This window comes from Heliconius melpomene, chromosome 2, assembly GCF_056956725.1.
Source record: "Heliconius melpomene rosina isolate 202511_hmr_F chromosome 2, ASM5695672v1, whole genome shotgun sequence".
NCBI classification, from domain to species: Eukaryota; Metazoa; Arthropoda; class Insecta; order Lepidoptera; family Nymphalidae; genus Heliconius; species Heliconius melpomene.
Genome location: NC_140390.1, coordinates 4,364,199 through 4,390,865, shown reverse-complemented (window position 1 = coordinate 4,390,865; position 26,667 = coordinate 4,364,199). Strand labels below are relative to the sequence as shown.

Genomic DNA, 26,667 nt, shown 5'->3' with positions numbered 1-26,667 from the left:
AAAAGAAAAAGTGACTTCAAACAACAAACTAAAAAGTAAAAAATAATTTTACAAAGATTTTATAGTCGAGTATTTTGAAATCGGTGTCAAGTAAAACAAACAGGCTTAGTAATTTGATATTGTAGTAAGGTTGTAGCATTAGCTTGACACCGACTTCAAAATTATAAATTTATCTATCGATTTACATCTTTGTAATATCATTTTTTACTTTTTAGTTCGCTGTTTGAAGTCAGTTATTCTTTTTCTTAAAAATTAATTTATTTTACGATTTTAAGTGATGTGGACGTACCGTAGTGAGATAGAACTTAAAAAGAAGCTTCTCACACGAGTAGGTAGTGGTTGTTAGGCCTATGTCAAACTTCAATCTTAATTAGGTGCCTTTATTTTTGTGTAAAGTAACAATTCGGCATATGTATAAATTTAAATAAATATTTCATTTTCTCAAGTGGGGATCGAACCCACAACCAGTCGTGTTTACAGATACGCTTAGTGTCCCTACGCCACTACTAACCTGGAGATCTCTCTGTTTCCTATACATACTTTATTCATGTAGAACTGAAAAAAATAAACTCAACACCATAATATTTTCAAATAGCCTTAAAGTAGCCGTATATATGGAAACAAATTTATAAACAATCTTCAAAATATACGCAAAATATATGAAATATTATTACCGTTTACTTAAATAATAGTATTCGTGCTACACTAATTTTGTTTGAAATGAAAATGAAACTATTTTTAAATATAGATTTGAAATTGTTATAAATGTTTACTTGTCGTCGCCTTACTAGCATTAGAAATACAGTATACAGTAAGTTATACATACAGTAAGTTATGTACTTAATTACCTAAATTTAAATAATGATAAAAAAGAGCGTGGCCGTCACGCCGTGAAACAAGGAGACTTTGCACGCGGTAGTTATGCTTTTAACCCGGTTTTTAAAAACTTTTCATTTCCCCGCTCTGCTCTGGTAAGACTGAGGTAAACCAATCGTGTTTTATTTTTTTCTAAACAAGACAAATTTGGGAAGGAAGTGGAGCATAGAATGTACTGACACCAGCTGGCTTCATATTTAGAGAGTGTAGGAGAGCAACTTGGGCATACTGAACTGACTGTATAGGGAATAGGTAAATGTATTCGCATGAAAATTGAACTTACTATGAAGAAAAGGAGTTAATAGAGTGGTTATGAATATATTCGTCAAGACGCCGATACATATGAAATAACTAAACATTTATCTATTAAATATATGTTTTTTTAAATTGTGATTTATTAAGTATATAACAGTAACAGTATCGTATCGTAAATCGTACTAAAATAACCAAGCAATTTTTCCTTTTCAGTTAAATATTGTAAGATAAATAAAGCGCCGTCTAACTCGTACACGTAACACTATTATTTAATTGTTTTTTTTTATTGGAAGATTGACTTTTTCTTCGAAAGTAAGTTTTTAGGTATTTAGGTATTTATGGCATAGACAGAGAATTTAATGGTATGCCCATTGCCCATCCCATTTACTTCGGCCTCACTTCGTTCGTTGAAATTGTATTCATGACCATCGCATAACTGCGTCATTATGGCACGATCACGTTTTTTTTTGTAATATAGTAAATTCATTCACTTACAAGCGTGGAAAAGTGGCGATGAGTAATAAAAGGAGGATGTCTATACAACGAATCTTCGATAAAAAAACATTATAATTATAACGATGATACATTCATATGTATATTTTATATTTATAACAATAATTACAAACTTTTATATGTAGTTCATTTCAAATAAAATGGGTGCGGGCGTATTGCACACTTAAGTTTGTCAACTTTTTGAAGCTGTACCATAGTACATACTTCACGTTAACTTACCTGAAATAGATCCCCTCCAGAATAGGAACCCTCGGAAGTTAGTGTCGGAAACAATTGTTTTGCGTAAAGGTACATAATGAGTAAATAAATATAAAGTGGATTAAACTAAATGCACGAAAAATTGATAATTTATTAGGCCAGTGACAAGCTGTTTTTGTACATAATATGATATGAGCATAATAAACCTTAACATTATATATATAATGATTACATTCCTATATTACACAAAAATATATAAAAATTAAAGATATAAAAACAAAAATATACAAAAACGAAATATATAAAACATTACCTCGTGCATATTTTACAAACAAACAGGTTTAAACTTTAAAAGTACTAAGTAATATAAATGTATGTACAATATAAATGCATGTTTTATTAAACTCAAAACTATAGACTACTTGATAAGTTAACTTGTTTTTAGCATTAACCAACGTCGCGCATTTAATTAATATTTAAATTACAGATAGCTTTAAAAATTTTTTTTCTATTTTCCTTTTTTTTAGCTGTTAAAAAAAACGCAATTCTTATATTTCTATACTTTCTTTACACTTACAACTAACAGAACTTTCTTCATACAGTGGCTTCATAAAGTATAATAAAAATATTTAAAAAAAAATTGCTTCACGCTGTATCCCGCACTCAGCAGGGCAGGCAGAGGGAACCGAGTGTTAAGATACTCTGTTCCCCACTTTCTGTCGAATTATGGAGGCATTGCGTGTTAAGTGGCAGAACTCAACGATGCGCCGCGACAGCCTCTAAATATTTACACATACCTATTAATATATGTTATACCTTATGTTAAGTGGTGGATTAATTATGTAATTATCTATTATTAGGCTATTTTGACTAGTTGTGGATTAAAAGATTGATTGTTTCTTTCTATTTAGAACTTAAATGCATTTATTTAAACTTAATTAATTATTATATTTGTTAAAAGCCATACAAATACAGATTACATCCGAGAATTCCTTTTGTGTGCTTATAAAATTATTACCAATTAACTTTAGTGTATTTAAATAAAGAGGTTTTTTGGTTAGCGATGCTTATGCATTAAATCCATCTTTAATATAATATTATTATTAATATGAAATAATTACATAAACTTTCACAGCAATAGCATAATTTGTTTTCTTTTTATTTATATGACTAAAATAAATTATTTCTAAATGTCTTAACTAGCTAATGGCATATACTGTTAGAATAAATAAATATAAGCTAATGTTAGTTAAAACAGCACGAGCGCCATTACACAGGTGTCCTCTGCAGTAACAATTGAGGATTTTAGCTAGTCTCATGTCGGAAGTGTCCTCCTTGCAGTCTTCTTCGTAGACTTCGTACGCAGTGTAGACATGTTGCCATTTACCGTTTATTTTTGCCTGGTCGCCGTCTAGAGTTTGTGGGGCGCACCCCCTTTGTACGATTGTTACGGACGATGCTGCGTAAGAAAAATATATTTTTAAAAAATATTTCTTTATTATTCTTCTTCTAAAAAAATATTTCTTTGTTTATTATTTAATGCGTTGGATTGTTATTGTTATTAATAATACAAAACATTGTAATGTGAAGTTCATTACTATTTTTCCTCATCATTAAAATAACCTTATAATTAGGTAGATACATATATTATGCTATCGTTTAAAGTTAATAAATCGAGTCCAATGCACTAATTATGTTGATATAGTTGAAAAGGAAAAATGTACGTTGCAAATTAATTTTAATAGCTTCACGCTATATCTTCATACAGTGTTGACTGGCGGTTCAAACCTCGAGTGGGCATTGACTCCACAACCTTCGCGGTTACAGTCAGATGCTGTGCTATGACGGTCGGAATAACATTAAAACAAATGAATCACTGTAAAGGCCAGTCCTGTAAACACGGGAGGTTGTGAGTTTGATTTCCACTCGAGGAAATGAAATATTTCTTCGCTCTGGAGTCGAGGTAAACTGCGGCGTTCAGTTCTGCCACTAAACATTCAATACCTCCAGAATTCGATCAAAAGGGGACAGAGTGTCTTAACACTAAGCTTTCTCTGCCTACATGCTGGATACAGTGTGAAGCTAAAAATATCACTGTCAGAAATATTGCATACTTTTGTATCAAAAGTGATAAAAAAATCACAATATAAATAATTTTAACTCGAAGGATAAAGTTGTCGTTCCAATTAAAAGTTAAATCATTAGAGCGGCACACATTACGAGAAAGCGTGATTTGATATTCCAGTTTTAGCTAATGGGAAGTAAGTGGTTAACGAGAACAACCAGCGTAGTGATGTAACTCGCACTTGTTAATTGATCTCTACTATCAGCGGTTGCTGTAAAATAATACAGACGCCCTTTGTGTAATTTTTGTATTTATCTTCATACTGTATCCATCACACATCAGGGCCGTAACCACCCCAGAATTTAAAAAAAAAACAACATTTACACGAACATATATTATCTGTGGTAAGCTAGTCTAGACCCCCCAGAAAATATCTCTATATACGATAATATATTTTTATTTATATTCTCATTATCGTACATTTCTTGATATTCAATAGTAGGTTAAAGTGTTTTTTTTTATTATTCTATGAAATAAACTTTATTATAATATATTTTTAGCATCGGCCTTTATCAAAAAAACCTCATTGGAATGATTTGATTTTTAAAAACGCTTTTGCATATTGAAACATCTGTTTAGTGGTTTGGCGTTTTTCGATGACTTTGAAACATACGCCCATGTTTTTATAATGAGTAACATCAGGCGCCAAGGCATAGATTTTTTTTATTATTACCTACTTATATTATGTTAGTATCTAACTATTACTAATTTGATATTTAAACAAAAAAAGATTTAGAAAAGTTTATAGTGTTTATCAGCTTCACGCTGTATCCCGCATGTAGCAGAGTAGACAGAGGGAACCTAGTGTTATGACATTCCGCTCACCATTTTTCGTCGATTTCTGGAAGCATTGCACATGTTGAGTGGGGAAACTCAACGCCGCGCTCTTACCTCGATACCAGAGCAAGAAGAAATGAAAATATTAAATATTTCATTTTCTCGGCTGGGAATCGAATCCACAACCTCAAAATACAAATATTTGCTAAATTCAAAAACGAAATACCGTATATCTAAAAGAACAGTATAATATCATAGTTTGTGAGTACCTTAAGTAGTACTGTCATAATTAGAAATGTTGACGGTTCCATATAAAGATTAATAGGCCACACCTAATATGAGCTTAAAAATCTAAAAAGGCCTTACGTGTCCGTCCTTACGTTGTCCTGTCTGTAAAAGTAGCAACTAGATCAGAGCTATTTTAAGTTTCGATATATTTAAAAGTATATATGAAATTTAGAACAACATAATTTTAGAAGATTTAGAACAGCTTAAGACTTATATTATCATAATAACTAACGGTATGTTTTGCTTTAATTTATTAATAGTAGATATATTATACTACTGGGATTTTTTTTTATTATGGAAAAATGTACTAAATAATAAGGAAACCAAAGATATTTATTATATTTAATAAAGAGAAACGGAATTCCGGAATGTGTGACTAATTGGTTTTTATTTGCTTCTCAGTAATATTAATTTATAAAATTATAATATACTTGAGGGCAGTCGTGGTGCAGGATCACAAATGTGCGACTGTAAATGCGACTGGTTGTGGGTTCGATCCCCATTTCTTCGCTGGTGTGCTGGTTGAAGTGGGGAACGGAATGTCTTAATTAAGTTCTCTCTGCCTATCATGCTGTGTGCGGGATACAACGTGAAGCGGATTTAATTGTAATTTTATAATAATATACTCACTGGAATCCCCAAATGATAATGTAGTTTGTCTCTTAAAACACATGGTAGAGTGTTCGCAGTCAATTAAAAATCTATCGCTACCATCGAAATGTTTACATAATAATGAACCGTCGTTCGCTTCTTCCTCACATTTATAACATCGAAGACTCGATGAAACTGAAATAGAAAACCATACAGTATTTAATTATGTTTAAATATTATTTATTTCTTTATTATATTGAAGATTTAATATATATTTCTATATATATTATGGTCATACTTATAATAAAATCGTAATGGATCAGTGTCTGTACATGGAAAATAATATAAGAACAAATATTATTAACCTTTATATAAATATTATTATGTAACAGAACCCAAAACAATGATTTTTATAATTCGTCTGTTTATCTGTGCGTTCGGTTACGCTAAATCTCGGAAAAGGCTAAACCATTTTAAATGCAGTTTTCCAATATTGGATTCTGGTAAACTTCACTTAACATGTAGTGTTCGTTGTACTTCATATCGGTATCGGTTCATAAAGAAAAAAGTTATGACAGTATAAAACTAATTGGCTAAAACTTTAGCTACTAATGTATGGATATTGGCTTAAAAATTATAATTTTATTAGATCAGGAAAGTAATTGGGATGAGAAAATAAATAATTGTGTTGTACAAGCGGGCGAAGCCCCGCGAGAACGCCACTAATGATATAATATATGTAGTATGGTAGTCCATAAAATATTTAATACTGTGGGAGGACTAGACTATAATGGTTTCGTTGAATTTTAATAAGGCTTCGACAAAGAATCATTTTGTTATGTCCAAGGACTGTGAAATAGTATGTAGTCACGCAACAGACATTATTGATTAAATGTATACGTAATCTATTAACAAATTGTTTAATTAATTAACACAAAGATCGTCACTGTAACGCGACGGTCGTGGGTTCGATTCTCACTCTCAGGTACAAATTATTATTTAATAATATTTTCTCTGGTACCAAGACAAAAGCCCGGCGCTGAGATCCGCCACTCAACACGCAATACCTCGAAAAATCCAGTGGCAAGTTGAGAACGGACTGTTAATACTAGGTTCCCTCTGCCTAACATTATATGTGCGGGATACAGCGTGAAGTTGATTAAATTAAAATTTAATTAACATGTTGCTAATTTATTAACAGTGACTGGAATTCTAAAACAATTACACACACGAGAGGAATGTTATAATGCTTTTAAACGAAACCTAATTAAATTAAGCTATTGACAAATTTAAAAAGACGTTTGGAACTTGGATTGTTGTGTTTTTAAAACTATAGACAGGCTTACTTATATCTTTGAATCTATATATTACAAGTGTATAAAAGTTAGCATTTTATTGTTCATAGCTTATATTGCGTTTTCTGATTGAAATATTTAATTAAAGTATTCCATCAAAAACGTAAATGTGAATTGAGAGCCAAGTTAAATGTTAAATAATTCGTCATTAAAAAAAATAAAACCAAAAAAATATTTAAAAAATAATTTAACTCGTTTTCTAAAGAAATCTATAAAGTATACAATATAACGTTTTCTAAAGAAATCTATGTATCGTTTATATTAATTGTTTTAACTTACTTTGTATATAATAAGTGATATTAGTAGATCATTAACATAGTGATCGTCTGTATTGTATTTTTAACTGCGACAACTTAAGCAATTTTTTTATGCTATTTTGTAAATAAATTCTATGATTGTTTCTGAAATTTCAGATTCATTTATTTTATATAATTATTAAAAAAAATAATAAAAAAATTACATGTTCATTTTAACACAGATTTTTAAAAGGTATCCAAAACAAACTGCTCCTTAGTCATTTATTTAATTGTAATAAATTTATATGGATTCATTGATCTAAATAAACTAAAAAAAAAATTAAAAGTGCCTGCAACCATATTTTATCCTAAGAATGGGATTCAATGAAATGAAAACTAAAGGTGTATATACCTACGTAAATGCTATCTTTTATATCCAACCTATGTACGTGGGCCTAAAGTTACTTAACTTACGAGCGGCTTTGCTTAAACTTATAGTTATATTATAAAAAATATATATATTCTGATATATATAGGTATCAGTTATATTACTATAGTTTCATTTAAACCCGTTAAGAAGTTTTTGCGTGAAAGTGGAAGAAACATTTATCCGCACAACCTTTCTTATTAATAATATGTAAGATACTATATGTTCACATATAACCGTTTTAGGTATAAGGAAAGGTTATAAACCTTACAAAACCATACATTTAATATTATATGGATGTCAATAAAATAAATAACAAAAAATCAACTTCAGCTGTAAGTAGGGGGGATCGAACCCATAACGTTAACCTTCCGCCACAACTGACCTCAATAATATAAACATGAAATATTATAATATAAATATCAAAATATTATTTGAACAAAATAATTATCAGTATGTTTATTTATTTATTAACTGTGCCCATTAAGCAATCGTTACTTAGAAACAATAAATTTTCAACAAAATTATACTCTTTATTTTATATCATAATATTGTGAAGGTAACTCACGCTTAATAAATAATGATAACGCCAAAAAATAAATTGATAAATCCATTCTATATATGTTACACTTATTTAGTTCGTGCCGATAAAGTCCATTGCCAAATTCCTCACTGTACGGCGAAAAAATTTCGAAATTATAAAATAACAACACCGAACGCACGCCGTACGGTTGCGACCGCGCACTTCGCGCGTATGGTGGCTCGTGTGGGTTGCCGAGTTACTGGCTGATTTCGCTGCGGGGATGCAGGCGCTTAGACCATGAATCACAGGAAGGAAGCCCAGCGGCGAAACGGGACATGTTCGAACATCGTCTTGCTTCTAAGTAAGGCTCCAAAGACACGCACAGTGTAACGCTTGAGTCACGCGATCGATGCTGGCGCCGGCGCGACACTGGCCAACTTTTGGCGGTCTCGTTGACGTTTTTTTTTTTTTTCGTATTTTTGATGCTCGCACTTCGAGCGATTTGAGTTTTTGCTTTGTCTTTTTATCAAATGTTTACGTCGAATGTGTGTGTTTTATAATTATTTATAATGTTTTCGTGTACTTTGTTATTTATTTTTAATTAGATAATTACGATTATTAGAAAAACAGTCGTTAGAGGACGCAGTGGCACAGCGGCACAAGGGTGTGACTGTAACGCGGCAGGTCTGGGTTCGATCCCCACTCGAGGAAGTGAAATATTTATTTACGTTTATATTTCTATTTCTTCGTTCTGGTGTCGAGGCAAAGCGCGGCGTTGAGTTCTGCCACTCAATACGCTCCAGAATTCGGCAGAAAGTGGGAACGGAGTGTTTTCTTAACACTAGGTTCCCTCTGCCTACTCTGCTGGGTGCAGGATACAGCATGAAGCTGATTAGAAAAACAGTTTTTGTCGTATTTTTTTATTCGTAAATAATTATGTTTTTCTAAGTCTTAATAATGTTTATATATGTAGAGTAAATAATGTTATTCGGTTCTCAAATATTAAATTAAAAATATGTTTTTTTTTAATTATCATAGATTATGGATACTTTGTTAATTTATGAGTTTTATGCATTGTTGTGAAACGTTTCTCTTGATATCAGAATAATATGTCACATCCTTTACTTCTGTCGATAAAATGTCAACATGATATGATCTGGCAATTTTTATTTGTCACGCGCGTGACTGTTTTATACAAAAATATTTAGCGGTATTTAATACTTATTTTTATTAATTTTTATATAAAAGAGTCGAGAGGAAAATATAAGATGCTACTGAGTCCTTATAGTGTGTTTATGGTTATTGGAAGCAAAGGTCGAAATAATTAATAATTTATAATTTTCCGTTTTAATTCCATATTAATTCAATATTTAATTCCGGGCTCTTTTTAAAAAATTATATATGACAAAAAGGGGGATGGGTTTGTGGGTTGAGGTTCTACTTCTGACGATCTAACCTGTTACCACTGGCTTTTGACGCAGCGTTTTAGTGTTTTAGTCATTTGGTAAAATACGTAAATACATTTATATATACTTTTAAAATTATAGGAATATAGATATTTAGGAAATAATCAAGTAGGGTATGAGTGGATATAACAAGACATAAATAGGTTAAAAAAAATATAGATAAAAACATAGAAATAAAACAATTGAAACATGTTTTGACTACATTTTCATCGTTTTTGTTTATTTGTGGGGTAAGAAAATCTGTTTAAAATTATATTTTCGCGTAATTTAAGAATATAACTTCTTGTATAAAAAAGTTAGTACAAACACAAGCAAGCCTATTCAATATTAAAAAAAAATCATTTAATTATGACATGGTTCTTTATAATTTACTAATATATAAATGTATTGTTTTATATTAAGTAAAATAAGTGAATTATAAGCTAAACAAAATAGTACCCAACTGTTAAACTAACTGCAGTACCACTCGCTCCATTAAGACAAATCGAACGACGTATCATGTCAAAATCGTTTCACCGATTTAAAATTGTAACTTTAAGGGAACAAAAGAACGGACATACATACATATACGCTAAAGCCATAACCAATCGTAAATAGCGTGTGTAAGAACTTAATTTCATTAAGCAATCTATTACATTTTACGGCGTATTACTTTTTATTAGCGATTATTCGTCATTACGAACGGGTAAGACAAGTTGAAATTTAATTTAAGTTGACATATATAATTAGGTTTGCATTAAAAAAAAAGATAATTTAGCAAATGTACGCTTTATTATATTTATTCTTTTTTGATGTATGAATAAAAAATATGATAAACTTTTATTGTTCTATTTTTTATGATGTCCCATATATATTATCTATACTATCTATACTTAATATAATAAAGCGGAAGAGTTTGTTTGTTTGTTTGTTTGAACGCTAAGATCTCTGGATCTACTGGATCGATTTACTTTGTTTTTGTTTTGTATGAAAGCTGCATTCTTCAGAAGTGCTATAGGCTATATAATATTACATTACACATATATACTAATAAATAAAAATACTTTCTAATTTGACATGCAATTTATTCTGCCATGTTAATAACAACCGTCGTCGCTACGCGACCGCGTTCGTTACCGCGTCATTTTGATATTCATCCTTATAAAATAAATAAAATAGTATATTTCTATAGAAACTATACTCTTATATTTCAAGCAGGCGTAGCCGCGTCCGGGTCCGCTAGTTATTAATAATAATAAATATCAAAAAGGCACGGGCAACTATGCGCCCGTGGATGTAGTTTTTAAAATAAAAATAATAATAATAATAATAAATATCTAAAACAATATATTTAATCATCACATAGAAATAGATACAATAATAAAATTATTAACACAAAAAGCGATTAACTAATTTTACTAAAATATACATTCGAATTGTCATAAACACGGTATATAAGATTACTGTGTGGGTAACAAACATCACATTATATCACATATTTGCTTATACCGTTTACCCTAATAAACAATACTTACATAATCAATTATATTATTAATATTAATCAAATCATGAAAAATTTACATGTTCCCAGCACACTATCAATAATAGAATTGAAAACAATTATTTTAAAGATTAAATTGGAATCATATTTTCAGATATATCTTTGTATTATACAAATTACAATATATTTCTCAATGTCGTCCTAATCTATATATATAAAAGGACTTGTCCTCACTGACTGAGGTAAGACATGAGGTAGAAATTCGAAATTTGGACAGATGTTTCCTTTCGTAATCTGGACATCCACTAAGAAGGGATTTTGAAAAATTTTAACCCTAAAGGGGCGAAATAGGGACTGAAAGTTTGTATGGAAATTTTTTTAAATCTGCACCGATTTTTATAAAATTGTAAATTCAGACTCTTAAAAATATTTAATTGAACACGTGTTTCACGGTTTTTTAGAATTTATCCCCTAAGGGTGCCAATAAGGGGTTGAAAGTTCGTATGGAAAAATCTTTAAATCGCCACCGATTTTTATAAAATTTGAAATTTAGACTCTTAAAAATATTTCATTGAACACGTGTTTCATAGTTTTTTAGAATTTACCCCTAAATAAGCAAGCGAAGCTGCGCGCGTCCGCTAGTCTAATATATTTACATTTTTCTAGTAACAACAAAAGTTTGTCTTGTCTATATTTTTTTACAAATTATTATACTGCAAAGAACGAAGAAACACATACTTTATATGCAATGTGCGTTCTTAGAGTAGTATGCGTTGCCGTCATATGCCGAATGAATATGCCTTACAAAAAAAAAAGAAGAAAATAAAATATACATTTACTTATTACAAGATATTTTTGTTATATTAATTATAAGGTCACATTTATTATCGTACATGTATTGATTTAATTACGCTAAGATATTATTATTAATATTTATTTTATCTAATGCTATTAATATATTTCATAAGATTGAAAACCATTATCACACCCATGATGTCTGTATAACCCTCGTGATTGGAAGTTGGCGATGAATTGCAGAGACTTTGACGACAGTAGCAATATCTGGAAAAGAGATAATTTGATGATTATAATAACTAATTGTTTAATTAGCTTTAAAAAAATATAAGCGGGGTTATAAAATTAGAGATTATTAAATAATTGAAAAAAAATAATAATAATACAACATTTTCTATATTCCTGTAAAATGCTATTATTATATAGTAATTAATAAATAGCACTGCTCAATCTTAGATACTATTGAAATGGAGCTTAAATAGAAAAGTAAAACAGAAATATTAGTACCTAAATATATAAAATTCTAACATCCGACCATGAGGTCGTACTTGACAAATAATCATTTATAATAAGAAGAATCATAATATTTGCTGCTTTTATTGTACTAAATTAATTTATTGACATTGTAAGGTTGTAGAACGTCTACGAATAAATATGACACAAAATATCTATTTTAAGAAGTAGGTCGGTAAAAAAGTTTAAAATTTATATTATATAATTATATACAACAAGCGAAATTATACAGCGAGTGCTTCGTGTATATTAAATAAAACGTATTAAATATTACCAAGAAAAAACTAAGTGTAAAACTCAACTATGCTAATTTTCTTTCAATTGCTCGTAAAATGTCTTTAAAAAATGTATTGTTTTTATAATTAATTCATCATAAATAAATTAACCTTGTGGACGTGGTCCTCTGTCCTTTGTCGTCGATTTGAGAACAACCCTCTGTATATGGCTCTAGTATTTCTGTTTTAGATGACCACCGACCGTTCTTGTAGTCTTGATACTCATTCTTTTGTGGAGCGCAATCTCGAAGCACACCGGTAATTCTTACTGAAAATATTAAATGTTTATTCTTTATTTACTGTATTTAATATTTATTTTAATAAATAATTTACTTATATAGAAATTCTAAATTCGACCATCTCCATATATGAAAGAATTAAACAATACTAAAATAAAGTTTGTTAAACTAAAAAAAGCTTAAATTGCAATATAATATAAATGTACCTCCGTCTTGTATATCCAAATGAAATTCTTGCTTCATACACATGGTGGAGAAAGGACAATCAACTATAAATTTTTCAGAATGGTCAAAGTGTACGCAAAGCCGCTTCGTAGTGTTGTAGTATTGACCAGGCGGTGGATTGATGAGACACTGGTAGCACTGTAGTGACGACACTTCTGAAGATAAAACAAAATTATTCTGTCAATATAAATAAACAAAAACTTTTTTAATTATATAAAACTAACTAGCGGCCCGCCCGCGGCTTTGCCTGCGTAAACTACGTTTTTATTAATTTCTGTCTCCATGAGTACCTACGTCCCATAAGTGACGTCCATGCAAAATTTGAGACTTCTAACATTTGTAGTAACGAAGTTTCATACAAACTTTCAACCCCAAAAACAACTCCTTAGAAGTCGAATATTACAAATTCCCGTCTTAGCGAGCACCTACGTCCTATAAATAACTCCTATGCAAAATTTGAGATTCCTAGCACATGTAGTTTCTGAGATTTCGAGATGAGTGAGCGACCTTTCGATTTTTTTTATATATATAGATAAATACTTAATTAGAAATTACGAATTCATAATAAATAGAAAAAAATATAATTGGCATTATAAAATACATACTGAAGTTGTTACGAGTTAACACCATTTTGAGATAGTATTGGATTTGTGGGCTATAATAATAATAATAATCTTTATTTAAAATTGTAATAGAAACTAGTAGGATGTTTATTTAAACACAGTATGTCAAATTGTAAAATGTTTCTAAATATAACAATCATAACGTGGCTTTTATTTTATAATAAGTGTTTTTGTATCAGTGAGGAATATTATAACGATGATTTTTTGGAAAAAAATAAAAACATCACTTTTTACAATCATACAAACTCTCGAGAGACAGTTAAAGAATTTTCATCTAACTTGGAATTAAATAACAATTTTTTCGACCCTAGTAATTCACGAAAACAATATAATTTTAGCAGTAAGAAGAAAAATAATATATCTAATAAAGTTGAACCGCATGGAGTCACTGTTGGAGCTCTGGAACAGGACTGCAAAAACATCGGGAATTCCACATATCTTAATTCGGATAAAATTCAATGCACACAAAAGATATCACAGGTCATTGACTTAAAATCTTTTAGAGATTATGAATATGAGGGATTTGATACAAGAACTGATAAGCTATTTCCCATTTCAGGCCTTGAAACTAACCAAGGCATAAAAAATCAAAGTCAAAATGACCGTCAAAATCAATCTGAAACAATGAAGTCACCAAACGTAAGGTTTTACAATTTGGAATCGGCAATAAGTCATGTTGTAAAAGTAGAAACAAATAAAACTTTACTACGTAACAACATATGGTATGTGCCGCAAGAGTTCCCGTGTTGGGACTTACCCGTTATTTATGGTAAATCAGGTGAAAAGAAAAATAAATCTGAAATTTTTAAAATATACGGTGGCAATCTTGTTAACGTCATAGACAATTGGACTGAAGCACAGAGTACTTTTAAAGTCGGAGATCCTCCTATCTCGCATAGTGTTAATAAATGGTGTGGATTACAGCCATGTTATGCAGACCATACTCTTTGTCTGTTTCCAAATGCCGAGGTGTCAAATATATGCGATAAAGGATACAAAGTTCGGGCACCAACTGTTATGGATCAAATAACTATAATAAGTACTATAAATGCTATGCGCAATCGCGTCGCACATGGGCTAGCTGACATTTATTCACACCTGCCAACTGCTGCAAATATGCAACAAATAAACTATGATTATGATTTAGAAAAAATAGCTGAAGCATGGCTACGCCAATGTCTACCTGGTGCCGCGCCTTGTTCTGCTCTCGATGGACTAATGGTTTCCCAACTAGAATGTATGAAACATATGAAATTTTGCTGCTTAAAAAAGTTCAAAACTAGCTCTCATTGGTTTGTCTATTAAATCTATTTATTTGTAAATTTTCTATAAATAATAACATCAATATCTAATATTAATATATTTATTTTAGCACACCATCACCGGAATGCTTCATTCATCCTGTTATAGGATGCATTCACGTTTGGTTTTCTAGTGCTGGAAATGAATTGTCCAAAACAGACGTATTATGTGGTCGGAGCACTGTAAGAACATTTAATACAGTTCAATTGCTTTGGGCTAAAACAAGTAAAATTGGATGTGCCTATGGAGAAAGATCTAATGGCAATATTAGAGTTGTTTGTAAATTTTCCCCAGCGGCACTATTTCATCTGGACACTAAATTATTTTGTGGCATGATAGATCACGACGATATTGCATATTTTCGCAATAATGAAAACGTTACAAGTTTAAAATTTTTGTCGTCCTTCGGAATAAAATGGAATCATGTACGTATTGACAATTTTGAAAAAAATATTTCAATAGGAAAAGGGACAATTTTGCACAATAAAGTAGTGTCCACAACTGAATCCTTTCATTCTCAGTGGGGGGTGGATAGTTTGACAAAAGTTTATAGTGAAGGCTGGATAAGGAAACAATTTGATCATAACTCCAATGGTACAAGAGGTCTTGTTGCTAGATTAGTTGCGAGACATAAATTTACTGATGATAGTGAATCAAAATGTGATTCAGAGGAGTCAATATATGAAGTAGGATCCCCTGGATCTTCCTGTATAGAAAAAAGTAGTGTATTCGATGGATTATGCTATGAGTTTAGAGAGCCTACAGCAGGGTTCAGAGTTATTGCTATTGCGGCCCCCATAGCCCTTTTTTCCTTAATATTATATGATCTTTTTAGTGGTGTTATAAGACAGACAAATTATTAATCATAAAATCAAAAAATATGTCGTTGAAGTTTATACGGAACATATAGTTTATGTAATGAAACTTATTTAATTATTATACCTAGAGTTATATAATTTGGGTAGAAATAGAAAATGTAAATTTTACAATTAGCTCTCATGAATTTTCACACATTTTTGAGTCAGCTAGTCAGCCGTCTCAACTGCACTGCAGCTCAAATAACGTGTGCCATATTTATTTTTTGATAACTGAACAGAAAATTGATAAGTGAAAGCTGTAAGCATTTTTAATTATTTTCATTCCATCAACTTAAGTTTTGTTTGGAAATTGTCCACATTAAAATATTAAATATCCCGCCAGTCTCAAGGTAAACAAGCGATTTTTAAAAATTATAATATTTATTATTCATAAGATACTATTAAAATTTTATCGTTCTTGTTATTAACCTGAATAAACCCTCACTCATTTCAACCACATCCTTTTGATAATCAGTAAACATGTAAAATGTAAATAAATGTAACCTTATCTATGTTATATATTCTATTTGCCTTTAAGCTTCCACGAATTTCAATTAACAAATTTAATTAAGAAATCTTAGAGTTTTTGTATTTGCAGTTGTCAGTTATAATCTTCATCTTAGTTTATAGTAAGAATAGATGTATAGCAATTTGTGTTAAAAGTTTTTTTCAATTGAAAATCAAGTGGCGATAGTGACATAATATTATTTAATATGCATGCGTATTCTTACAATTTACATTATTTTAAATTGTTAATTTTCTTTGTAAGTTGGTGAAGTTCAAATAAATTAAATTAACAATGTTAATTTTAATGGGTCAAAATAAGTAAAAAGCATCCTCAAATCGGCCTCATTTAAGATTCATTTTAATATAAATGAAAATACGAATATTTATTTTTTGTTATTGTTCAGGCAGTTAATATAACGTACTTTCTACGTTTACTTTTAATTTTAAAATAGAAATTGTTTAAACGCTTTAGACTTTGTCTGGTCCAAATATAAACATATTCTTAGCCAAGTTTTATTTTTAGGCATTGTTGTCATTTATTAGTAAGTACATAGTCTTACTAATTCAGATATTATATTATAATAAATTCTTATGTTTTTTAAAATTTTATTATTATTTATGCATATTAGACTCGTAACGACCCTGAACGATGAGGAAATAAAATTGATTAAAATTTGCAAGTCAATTGATTATATAATACAGTACGGTCAACAAATCGTGGCCGCCCTGAAGCTAGCCATGGATAGCTGCGCGGATTTGATTTTGGGCATTTTTGTTTGAAATTTTAACACCAAGGCGGCCACAACTCGTAGACCGTACTGTACTCGAATAGGCAATGCGAGATATTAAAAAAAAACACACCTGTGCTAATAAAAGACATAACAATCGCTATACTTAAAGCGAATTGCTCCATGGCTATAAATCTTGTCGCCAAAAGTTGTTTGGTCCGGTTAACGTTTTCGTAATAGACCTTCTCATTGAATCAGCTGTTTCTCTTGCGTGGGAGGCTTTTTTTTTATAGATTTTCCCTTTCTTGAAATCTGCAATACAAATTAAAAAAATATAAAAAAACAATATTATCATCTACTTAGTTCTTAATTAAAGTTACGTTATTATTTTTTGTGTGTAGTAGAACTCAACTCTGTGCTTTGCCTCGACATGATGGCAAAGAAATATAAATATTTTTTTTATATACGACTACTTGCTTATTAAGCTCGAAAATAATAAACATACTTTACAAAAAATCCATTTTTATATCATAATAAAGTGAAAAGTAAAAACATTTTATTAAAATATAATAGTTATTTTATTATTCCAGTTTTCTGATTTTGTAACTAAATTCAAGTATGTAATAAACGTTACCCAATCCTAAAAGATCAATTTGAACCATCAACCTCAGGTCCATTAATAAAATAGTAACTCTATATACTTAATTATGCATACTGACATTGAGTTATTATTATAACTTTTAAAACGTTTTAATGTTTGAAAAATGGTCATAAATTACCAATATAAGTGCTAGTCGAGTTATTATCTCAATTTAATTATCTTCATTTGAAAATTAACTATATCTTATTAAGAGTTTTATAATAACTTCCTAATTGTTTTTAACTTAATCCATTCATTTATTTTCCTAATTCACTAATAATAATTGCAATAATTATTATAAGATATATTAATACTTTTTTATATTTAAAAATGCATGTTCATATTTTTTATTTATTTATTTATTTTAACACTTTATTACACCATAATTAAACTTAAATTGAATTTACAAATATAAATTACCTTAAACAAAAAAAAACAGAAAAAAAGAAACAAATGAAAAACGGTGTAAAGGCGGCCTTATCACCCACAGGTGATCTCTACCAGGCAACCTTTAACTTAAAAAAAAAAGAACTGCTATTATATATTATAATTTTTTATATTACATATAAATGTAATACAAGAATCATAATTTCTTTTAATTTTATACAATTGCTTACATATTGTATACGCTATCTAATTTCATTGTGCTTATTTCAAGGTTGTACTAACTGAGCCGCTCGTTGTTGCAACACTGTGCAAAGACAAGTTTCAGTGAATAGTAGGCACACTAGCATGCAGGTCGAACTGAAGTTATATGTTAGCGTCGGTGGCCATAGGACCTTGTAGATATTTTTATAGCGTCTAAAATATATTTTTATTTCTATGAATAAAATCATATAAATCAGCTTCACGCTGTATCCCGCTCTATTGCAGGATAGGCACAAAGAACCTAGCATTACGTGGCGAGTGGCGAAACTTAACGCAGCGCTTTCGCCTCGACATCAGATCATAGAAAAGAAAATATAAATTAAAATAAATATTTTATATCTTCAAGTGGGGATCGAGTCCACAAACACTCGCGGTTACAGTCCCACTTGGTGCCCTTGCGCTATGGCTGGCCTCTATTCCTCGATTTTAATTGAAAATCTAAATAGTTCATCTAGTTAGGATTATTATGATACATACTAATTAAAAATATTTTTTCAATATCAATGTCGAAACAATTATAACAGTTTAACCTTCATTCAAACAAAACTCCATTGGGAAAAGGCCTATGTTGAAATTTCCGCCTCAAGGTCTGTTAACACAGTTTTATATATAATATACAAGTTATATTTGTAATAATTATTATTATTAGCTAGAAGAAACACATAAACACAATCTGTGCATTTAGGACAACTTTACATAAAGATTTCTTCATATTTTAACCATGTTATTAACAGAGAATTTACAAATGAAGTGATAAATATAGCTATTTTTTTTTTTTGTAAAAATAAAAAAAATATTTAATCTTGAAAAAAGCCCCCCCCCCCCCTATAAATATGTGGAATATAACATTATAGTATATCAATATAAAATTGGTATGTTATTATATTTAAATAGCATAAAACATCTGAGATCGTAAACTAAACGGAGCTAAAGTAGGTTATCATTTTCTATTTCATACAATAGCCCACATTATAATGAATCTTCATTTGTCGCTATATTTTTAGCTAAAAAGGAACAACTCGGCGTTTGATAACCTAACTGCACGCGTAATACAAATGCTTGCAAATGTTTATTTATTTTATAACTACGAATGTTATTTTATATTCTATAATTAAGAATTACTTATAAGTCTATATATGTCCCACTTTTTGATGAAACAGATTATGCAAATTGGTTAGTACTACAGATGGTTCCAAATTTGGCAAGAAGAATTATTTTTTGTTTGAAGATTTTTTTTGTTTACTCTAACAATAAGTGAAAATAGGCGAAAAAAAGTCGCTAATACAATTATTGTAAGAAAAATTGTTAGAAAATCAATTTTTAAATATATATATTTTTTTGAATTTGTATTATATAAGTTTTGTTATAAAAAATTTTGACTGTACGTTTATCGTTAGTTAGGTTTCCTATGATTGCGTTTGTTGAATTGATCTCTTCTTACGCCATGAAGCTTTGTATAATTAACGCATTAACAGTGACACAGATTTCAATGACCTAACATTGAAAATCAAGTTTAAGTATATGCTTACACATTTAGAAACCTCCATTTGTAAATATTTGTTATATAAAAACAATATAAATATTATTGGCAGAGGGAACCTAGAGTTAACTTAAGTTCCGTTCATCAATTCTATAATTTGTTATTTTCTTTTATTTAATGACTCATTCTAGACTGGGATCCGGCCGTTGAATCCTGCATAAACGAGTTTTCTTAATTAAACCTATATTAATGAATAATACATGATTAGTAGAACAGATTACACCTGGGTTGCCTGGAAGAATCCTGCCGCAATCACCTTTAATTTCATTTTTTCGTAACTCGTTTTTGGAGATAATTGCACCAATACGTTTTTTATATGAATCGCACATCATTTGAAAGATAATCGCATAAGGAATTGGAAAATTAAGGGTTGCCAGCTCTCAGTCTGCCGCAAGTCTAGGGTTGCCTGGTTTAAAGATGTCACTAAATGTTAATAATTTGCACTCATGTGTTTTTTTAATGAATTATATATCAAATTAAAGCTTATTTTTTTCTGAACACTATAAAACAGGGTTGCCTGGAAAATTCCTGCCGCAAACTGGGGTTGCCAGCGTTTGAAATATTTTATTCCGGTTCCGTTTGACTATGAGAATAGACGATGAAATGCGCGGTCTGCCCTATGTTTTAAAGTAAAATATTATATAATAGAAGGTCAATCTTAAAATCAATGTTTATTCTAATTGTTCACCTGTTAAATGATGATTTTAATCATATTAAGTACACGTAGAAAACTATTTAAAGATGAAATCATCCTTATTTTTCAAGTAAAATAATGAATGTATAATATTGAGTCTTTGCAAAATCTATTTTCTAAATACTAATATTTATTTAAATTACCATTTTGAAACAACTAAAATATTTTATTAAATAAATGTTTACAAATATCGATCTACTATAAGCTATTAATATACATACATATACATCATGTTTCCTTAATATAATGAAGGGTGACCATTATTGCGGATATTTTTTAAATTAATTATATTGAAAAATATATTTCAATGAACTCTCTGTCTCTCTCTCTCTCTCTCTCTCTCTCTTCATCCTCTACTTGTTTGATTTGACAACGCTTGCCGCAACTTTTTTTTTCTCACGCAACTTTTAATAATTTGCATAGGAAAAAAAAATATATATATAATAGAATTATAATAAACAAAACTAAGTTAGCAAAGATTAATTCCAAGAAAATTCGGCAGTAATGCCGACTAATAAACGCTATTTACGATTTATGACCAGGAGTCGGCAAATATCAATTAGTTAGTTCGCTATTTTTTACTATAGATAAACATTTTGCAGCGCGAAACAAAGCAAACCACATGCAATAAAATTATTTTCGAAGATGTATTGTTTCTAAATGCAATAAAAGGGCAGATGGCCAAATGAGTTGTTTTTGAGCATATTACTTAGTTACTTACCTTTCGTTTTAGAGTAAAGACGTTTTTACTTGACAAAAATGAAGATGTGTTTTTTGTGCGGCCGGAGTGAAAATGTGATAGAATTTAACGAGGAATCTCTCCAAAAGTGTAAAATTATGCTATTGTTTCGCCAAAAAATGAATTTTAAATACAGTGACATTTTTTTTAATAGTGACACAATGCACGGTTATCATTTACAGTGTTACAAAAAGTTCATTGTTTTAAAACAAAAATATAAAGAAGTATTTTTTAATTATTTTCTAATGCAAAACGTAAGTATACTTTAATGTTTAATATTATATATTTTTATCTATGTAAATAACTTCTAATACAGAATAAAATCTAGACAATTGTGGCAGTGGGATAGTTGCCTCAGTTTTGATTACACTAAGTTAGGGACGTTAGGAGTGATTGTGCTTTATTATAATTATAAGAACAATTCTTTCAGACCTAAATGCCTTAACACTAGAAGTGCCGAAGATTGAGACCCCCCTTGAACCGCCGTCGTGACAAATTTGTCCCATTCTACTTATTATGTTGATTTTTGGTATAATACAAAAAAATATTATTAAAATAATTCGTAAAATATGTAGATCATCTTTAATGATCAATTTTTGTTCTTTAACACACATAAAAGTACCAAAAAACCAAACACAAAGAAAGAATCAAATATTTCAAATACGTTCTAAGGTCGTGACAACTAACTGAATAACTCTTACAAAATTATAAGTTATTGAAATTAGTTAATATTATTATTAGGCCAAGTAATGCATTAATATATTCTTCATCAGTGATACATCACAGATGATTTATAACATTGCATAGTAATGGCTCAAGAATTCGGCGGAAAATGCCAGCGGAGTGCATAGCACTAGGTTCCTAGGTTCCCTCCACCTACCCTACAATTGCCCACATTTGGTATCGAGTGATTTCTGAAATTCAAGCCTAACTTAGTCATCCTTTCATCTGATACCTCACTTGAACTAGCGGCAAAATTTAGTGTTGACATCAATTTTACCCCACTTTTCAGGCTATTATTTTTTAAGATTTATGCATAAATGTATAGTTTTCAGATTTTTTCCTGTACTAGTACTACATGTAGATGCTAACTGCCAAATTTCATAATTCTAAGTTAACTGAAAGTACCTTATTAATTTGATTCCCTTTATAGTGTCGAAATACACGTTTTTTACTATGTAAATGGTCATATCTTTTTTTAAGCGTGCTTTTTCAGGAAATCAAGGGACTGTAGATCGTCATATAGTTGATATTCATATACTCATATGAATATTAACTCGATTTCTCCAAGCGTTCCTGAGATAAAGGCAAAGACAGCCGGATGGACAAAAAATTATCTTATAAGGGTTTTTTTTCCCTTAAAAGCTACAGAACCCTATAAACTTAGGTATTGACTGCTAAACCTACTATTAAATTTTTTTCCGCCCCCGCATCGTCCTTTCACCTCCACCTCGTCCCTGAGGCATGAAAATATGTCAAATTATGCCCTCAAATAATAAAATAATAATGGCGGGACAAAAATGACCCAGCGGCAGTTCTAGGTAAATCTAATTTTTTTTCAAAAAGTATGACTGCTATAAAATTATTTATATTTTTAATTAAATAAAGGTGTAAAATTGGTAATAGTCAAAAAGTTTCATCTACATAAATTAACAAATAAAAAAGTTATAAACAATCAACCTTGCGTTTGGGATAAAAATGGGACGGCGGCGCTTCTAGTGTTAAAAACTATCAGCATAAACGGACAAGTTCTTGCTAGTGAAATTTTTTATTTATAATTTTTTAATAGTTATTATTAGTTGAATAGTTTTTCTTGGAATTAATCTTTGCTAACTTAGTTTTGTTTATTATAATTCTATTATATATATATTTTTTTTTCCTATGCAAATTATTAAAAGTTGCGTGAGAAAAAAAAAGTTGCGGCAAGCGTTGTCAAATCAAACAAGTCGAGGATGAAGAGAGAGAGAGAGAGAGAGAGACAGAGAGTTCATTGAAATATATTTTTCAATATAATTAATTTAAAAAATATCCGCAATAATGGTCACCCTTCATTATATTAAGGAAACATGATGTATATGTATGTATATTAATAGCTTATAGTAGATCGATATTTGTAAACATTTATTTAATAAAATATTTTAGTTGTTTCAAAATGGTAATTTAAATAAATATTAGTATTTAGAAAATAGATTTTGCAAAGACTCAATATTATACATTCATTATTTTACTTGAAAAATAAGGATGATTTCATCTTTAAATAGTTTTCTACGTGTACTTAATATGATTAAAATCATCATTTAACAGGTGAACAATTAGAATAAACATTGATTTTAAGATTGACCTTCTATTATATAATATTTTACTTTAAAACATAGGGCAGACCGCGCATTTCATCGTCTATTCTCATAGTCAAACGGAACCGGAATAAAATATTTCAAACGCTGGCAACCCCAGTTTGCGGCAGGAATTTTCCAGGCAACCCTGTTTTATAGTGTTCAGAAAAAAATAAGCTTTAATTTGATATATAATTCATTAAAAAAACACATGAGTGCAAATTATTAACATTTAGTGACATCTTTAAACCAGGCAACCCTAGACTTGCGGCAGACTGAGAGCTGGCAACCCTTAATTTTCCAATTCCTTATGCGATTATCTTTCAAATGATGTGCGATTCATATAAAAAACGTATTGGTGCAATTATCTCCAAAAACGAGTTACGAAAAAATGAAATTAAAGGTGATTGCGGCAGGATTCTTCCAGGCAACCCAGGTGTAATCTGTTCTACTAATCATGTATTATTCATTAATATAGGTTTAATTAAGAAAACTCGTTTATGCAGGATTCAACGGCCGGATCCCAGGGTATTCGTATTGTGCGAATTGCGAAGCTAAAGAAACATTTCTCACATGTCTGATTATGAATAGGTAGGTACATATTGAATCATTCGTCACATACCAGAATATATCAGTATTATTATGCGACTGTATCTGCGATGGGTTGTGGGTTCGATTCCCACTCACACAATGAAATATTTATTATTTTCATTTCCTTGCTCTGATAACAAAGCAAGGCGCGGTGTTGAGTTCCGCTACTCAACACGTAATGCCTTCGGAATTCGGCGGAAAGATGGAAACGGAAGTGTCTTAACTTACCCCACTATATACGAGACAATATGTAGCTAAAATAATATTTATATAACGTACGTGATCGAGATTTGTAGTTGATAAACAAATATTTCAATATATACTACGTATGTCACTATATTATTTAACGTCACTTGCACGTTATTTTAATTTTAAAGGTAAACACCACTAAAATGGGGATATTAAATGGATTTTAGTGTCATTATTGGTCTATGTCTCACCTATATTTTTTTATAAAACACTAACACATTTACAACAATAATTTTTCGTAATTTTTCGTTGCCGGTAAATCGTATGAGAACGACAAAGGGACGCGCGTCTCTGTGCGTTGTAAAGTCTTTACTGGGCATGCCAATGGTCGACTCGCGGCATTCTAGCAAGGATTTGTGTCATTCTACGTAACATGGAGTTGGAGTGTACTTGACCGCTCTAAAAAGAGACAATGTGAACCTTGCGCCAGTCTGATGGCTATAGCATGTTTGTGAACGAATTCCTCACGATTATTTTGTTTTCAGAAAAATTATATTGAACTTAAATTCCCGACAAGGTTCGAAAAACCGGCTTCGCGGAGATTGAAACTCGAGCGAATTAAGAATTATTATATTTTGATCTCGACGATAATATTATGTCTTGTAACCTTCAAATATTGAAAGTATAATCACCTCGGTTTTTGTACTTGTAGTGGTATGGGATGAGAATGATAGCTGTAATTAATTAATAGTAAATATAATAAAAATTGTATGTAATAGATTCGTTATATTAAATAATTGTTCTTGTTAACATCATACAATTAGATATGAACAATTTAACAATTGAAACTTGTAGGACCTAACTTGTGTTTTTTTCATCTTCTTAATCATCCATATTTAGTTGTGTGGACAGAATATCAATAATTATTCAATTCGCGACTTTCATTGCTTTGCTTGAACCTGATACTACTCTATATATATATATAAGGGGAATCTTGATTTTTAGGGTTCCGTACCGAAAAGGGTAATACCGAAACCCTTGTGGGATCACTTCTGCAGTCTGTCTGTCCGTCTATCAAGACTTTATATATTAAGAGATCTTATTTCGAGATCGCATGGAGGTATCAAGCTGAAATAAATATTAAATATGCAAATCGACGCACAATAAATTAATCGACTTCTAACAACGATCTAAAAAGTGAAAAATAATTTTACAAAGACTTTATAATTTTGGTTAATTAAAAAAATTGCAGTAGAAAGTGAACTCATGGTTTTGATTCAAATCTTTAGAATTACAACGGATTTTAATGTTCTTTTTTGTTGTATAGCTAATATTAAGCCTGTGTGAGTATAGCAAAAAATTGAGGCCATCTTGGCGCAACGGCACAAGGGTTTGACTGTAACGCGACGGTTGTGGGTTCGATCCCCACTCGAGGAAGTGAAATATTTATTTACGTTTATATTTCCATTTCTTCACTCTGGTGTGGTGATCTGGTCGAGGCAAAGCGCAGCGTTCAGCTCAGCCACTCAATAAACAATGCCTCCAGAATTCGGCAGAAAGTGGGGAGCGGAGTCTCTTAACACTATGGTTCCCTCTGCCTATTCTGCTGTTTGCGGGATACAGCGTGAAGCTGGAAAAAATAAATAATAACACAACAGTATTTAGTACGAGATTTTCAAACAAATTAATTATATAATTGTGAAAGTTGAACAATTGTCATTCATCACATTTGCTGTGAACGTCGCGATGCCTTGCATTGTTAAGGAGGTGGTACATACTACACACACTACATACATATATCATTTATCCGATTCTGCTCGCGACTTGTGACGCGCATCCAACTAATTATAGTTGCATACGCATAGGTAATGGTAAAACGTCGCGCTTCCGTTACCTCACCGCACCGGCGCGGCGTCATTGTTTCCGCGATGATTACTTAATGCTTGCCCAAGCATGACGTGAGATATTTTCAAAATTTTATTAAATACGCATGTTTAAAGTGCTACGTGTCAAATTTAGTGATTCGCTTTGTTATTTTGCAAACGTCTATCAAACGAGTGTCTGTTTGTGATCGCGGCTTCGCCCGCTTATAATTGTTAATTTAGTGTCATGCGTAGTG

The 26,667-nt window shown here is 30.5% G+C and overlaps 4 protein-coding genes across 6 annotated transcripts in view; 2 read left to right on the top strand and 2 right to left on the bottom strand.

The window, feature by feature from the left end:
- LOC146540469 (ankyrin repeat and FYVE domain-containing protein 1) overlaps positions 1-26,667 on the top strand; it is a 47,482-nt gene that overhangs the window by 3,504 nt on the left and 17,311 nt on the right. The gene's annotated exons all lie outside the window — the stretch shown is intronic.
- LOC146540472 (uncharacterized) lies at positions 1,681-8,606 on the bottom strand. The gene is made up of 3 exons (XM_085206986.1): positions 8,210-8,606; positions 5,663-5,818; positions 1,681-3,301 (listed from the first exon to the last, which is right to left on the bottom strand). The coding sequence occupies exons 1-3, from the start codon at positions 8,253-8,255 to the stop codon at positions 3,042-3,044; spliced, it is 462 nt and encodes a 153-aa protein (XP_085063112.1). The 5' UTR covers positions 8,256-8,606; the 3' UTR covers positions 1,681-3,041.
- Positions 10,943-24,947, bottom strand: LOC146540470 (uncharacterized). Of its 3 annotated transcripts, none has more exons than XM_085206980.1 (5): positions 24,800-24,947; positions 17,308-17,486; positions 13,139-13,312; positions 12,805-12,961; positions 10,943-12,172 (listed from the first exon to the last, which is right to left on the bottom strand). In XM_085206980.1, exons 2-5 carry the CDS (start codon positions 17,357-17,359, stop codon positions 12,049-12,051), a joined length of 507 nt encoding a protein of 168 aa, XP_085063106.1. In that variant the 5' UTR covers positions 17,360-17,486; positions 24,800-24,947; the 3' UTR covers positions 10,943-12,048. The 3 variants fall into 3 exon arrangements, with proteins under 3 accessions (XP_085063106.1, XP_085063095.1, XP_085063100.1); XM_085206969.1 differs by having other exon boundaries at positions 24,588-24,925; XM_085206974.1 differs by having other exon boundaries at positions 24,639-24,925.
- Positions 13,652-16,540, top strand: LOC146540471 (uncharacterized). Its single transcript, XM_085204656.1, has 3 exons — positions 13,652-13,655; positions 14,151-15,072; positions 15,153-16,540. The coding sequence occupies exons 1-3, from the start codon at positions 13,652-13,654 to the stop codon at positions 15,943-15,945; spliced, it is 1,719 nt and encodes a 572-aa protein (XP_085060782.1). The 3' UTR covers positions 15,946-16,540.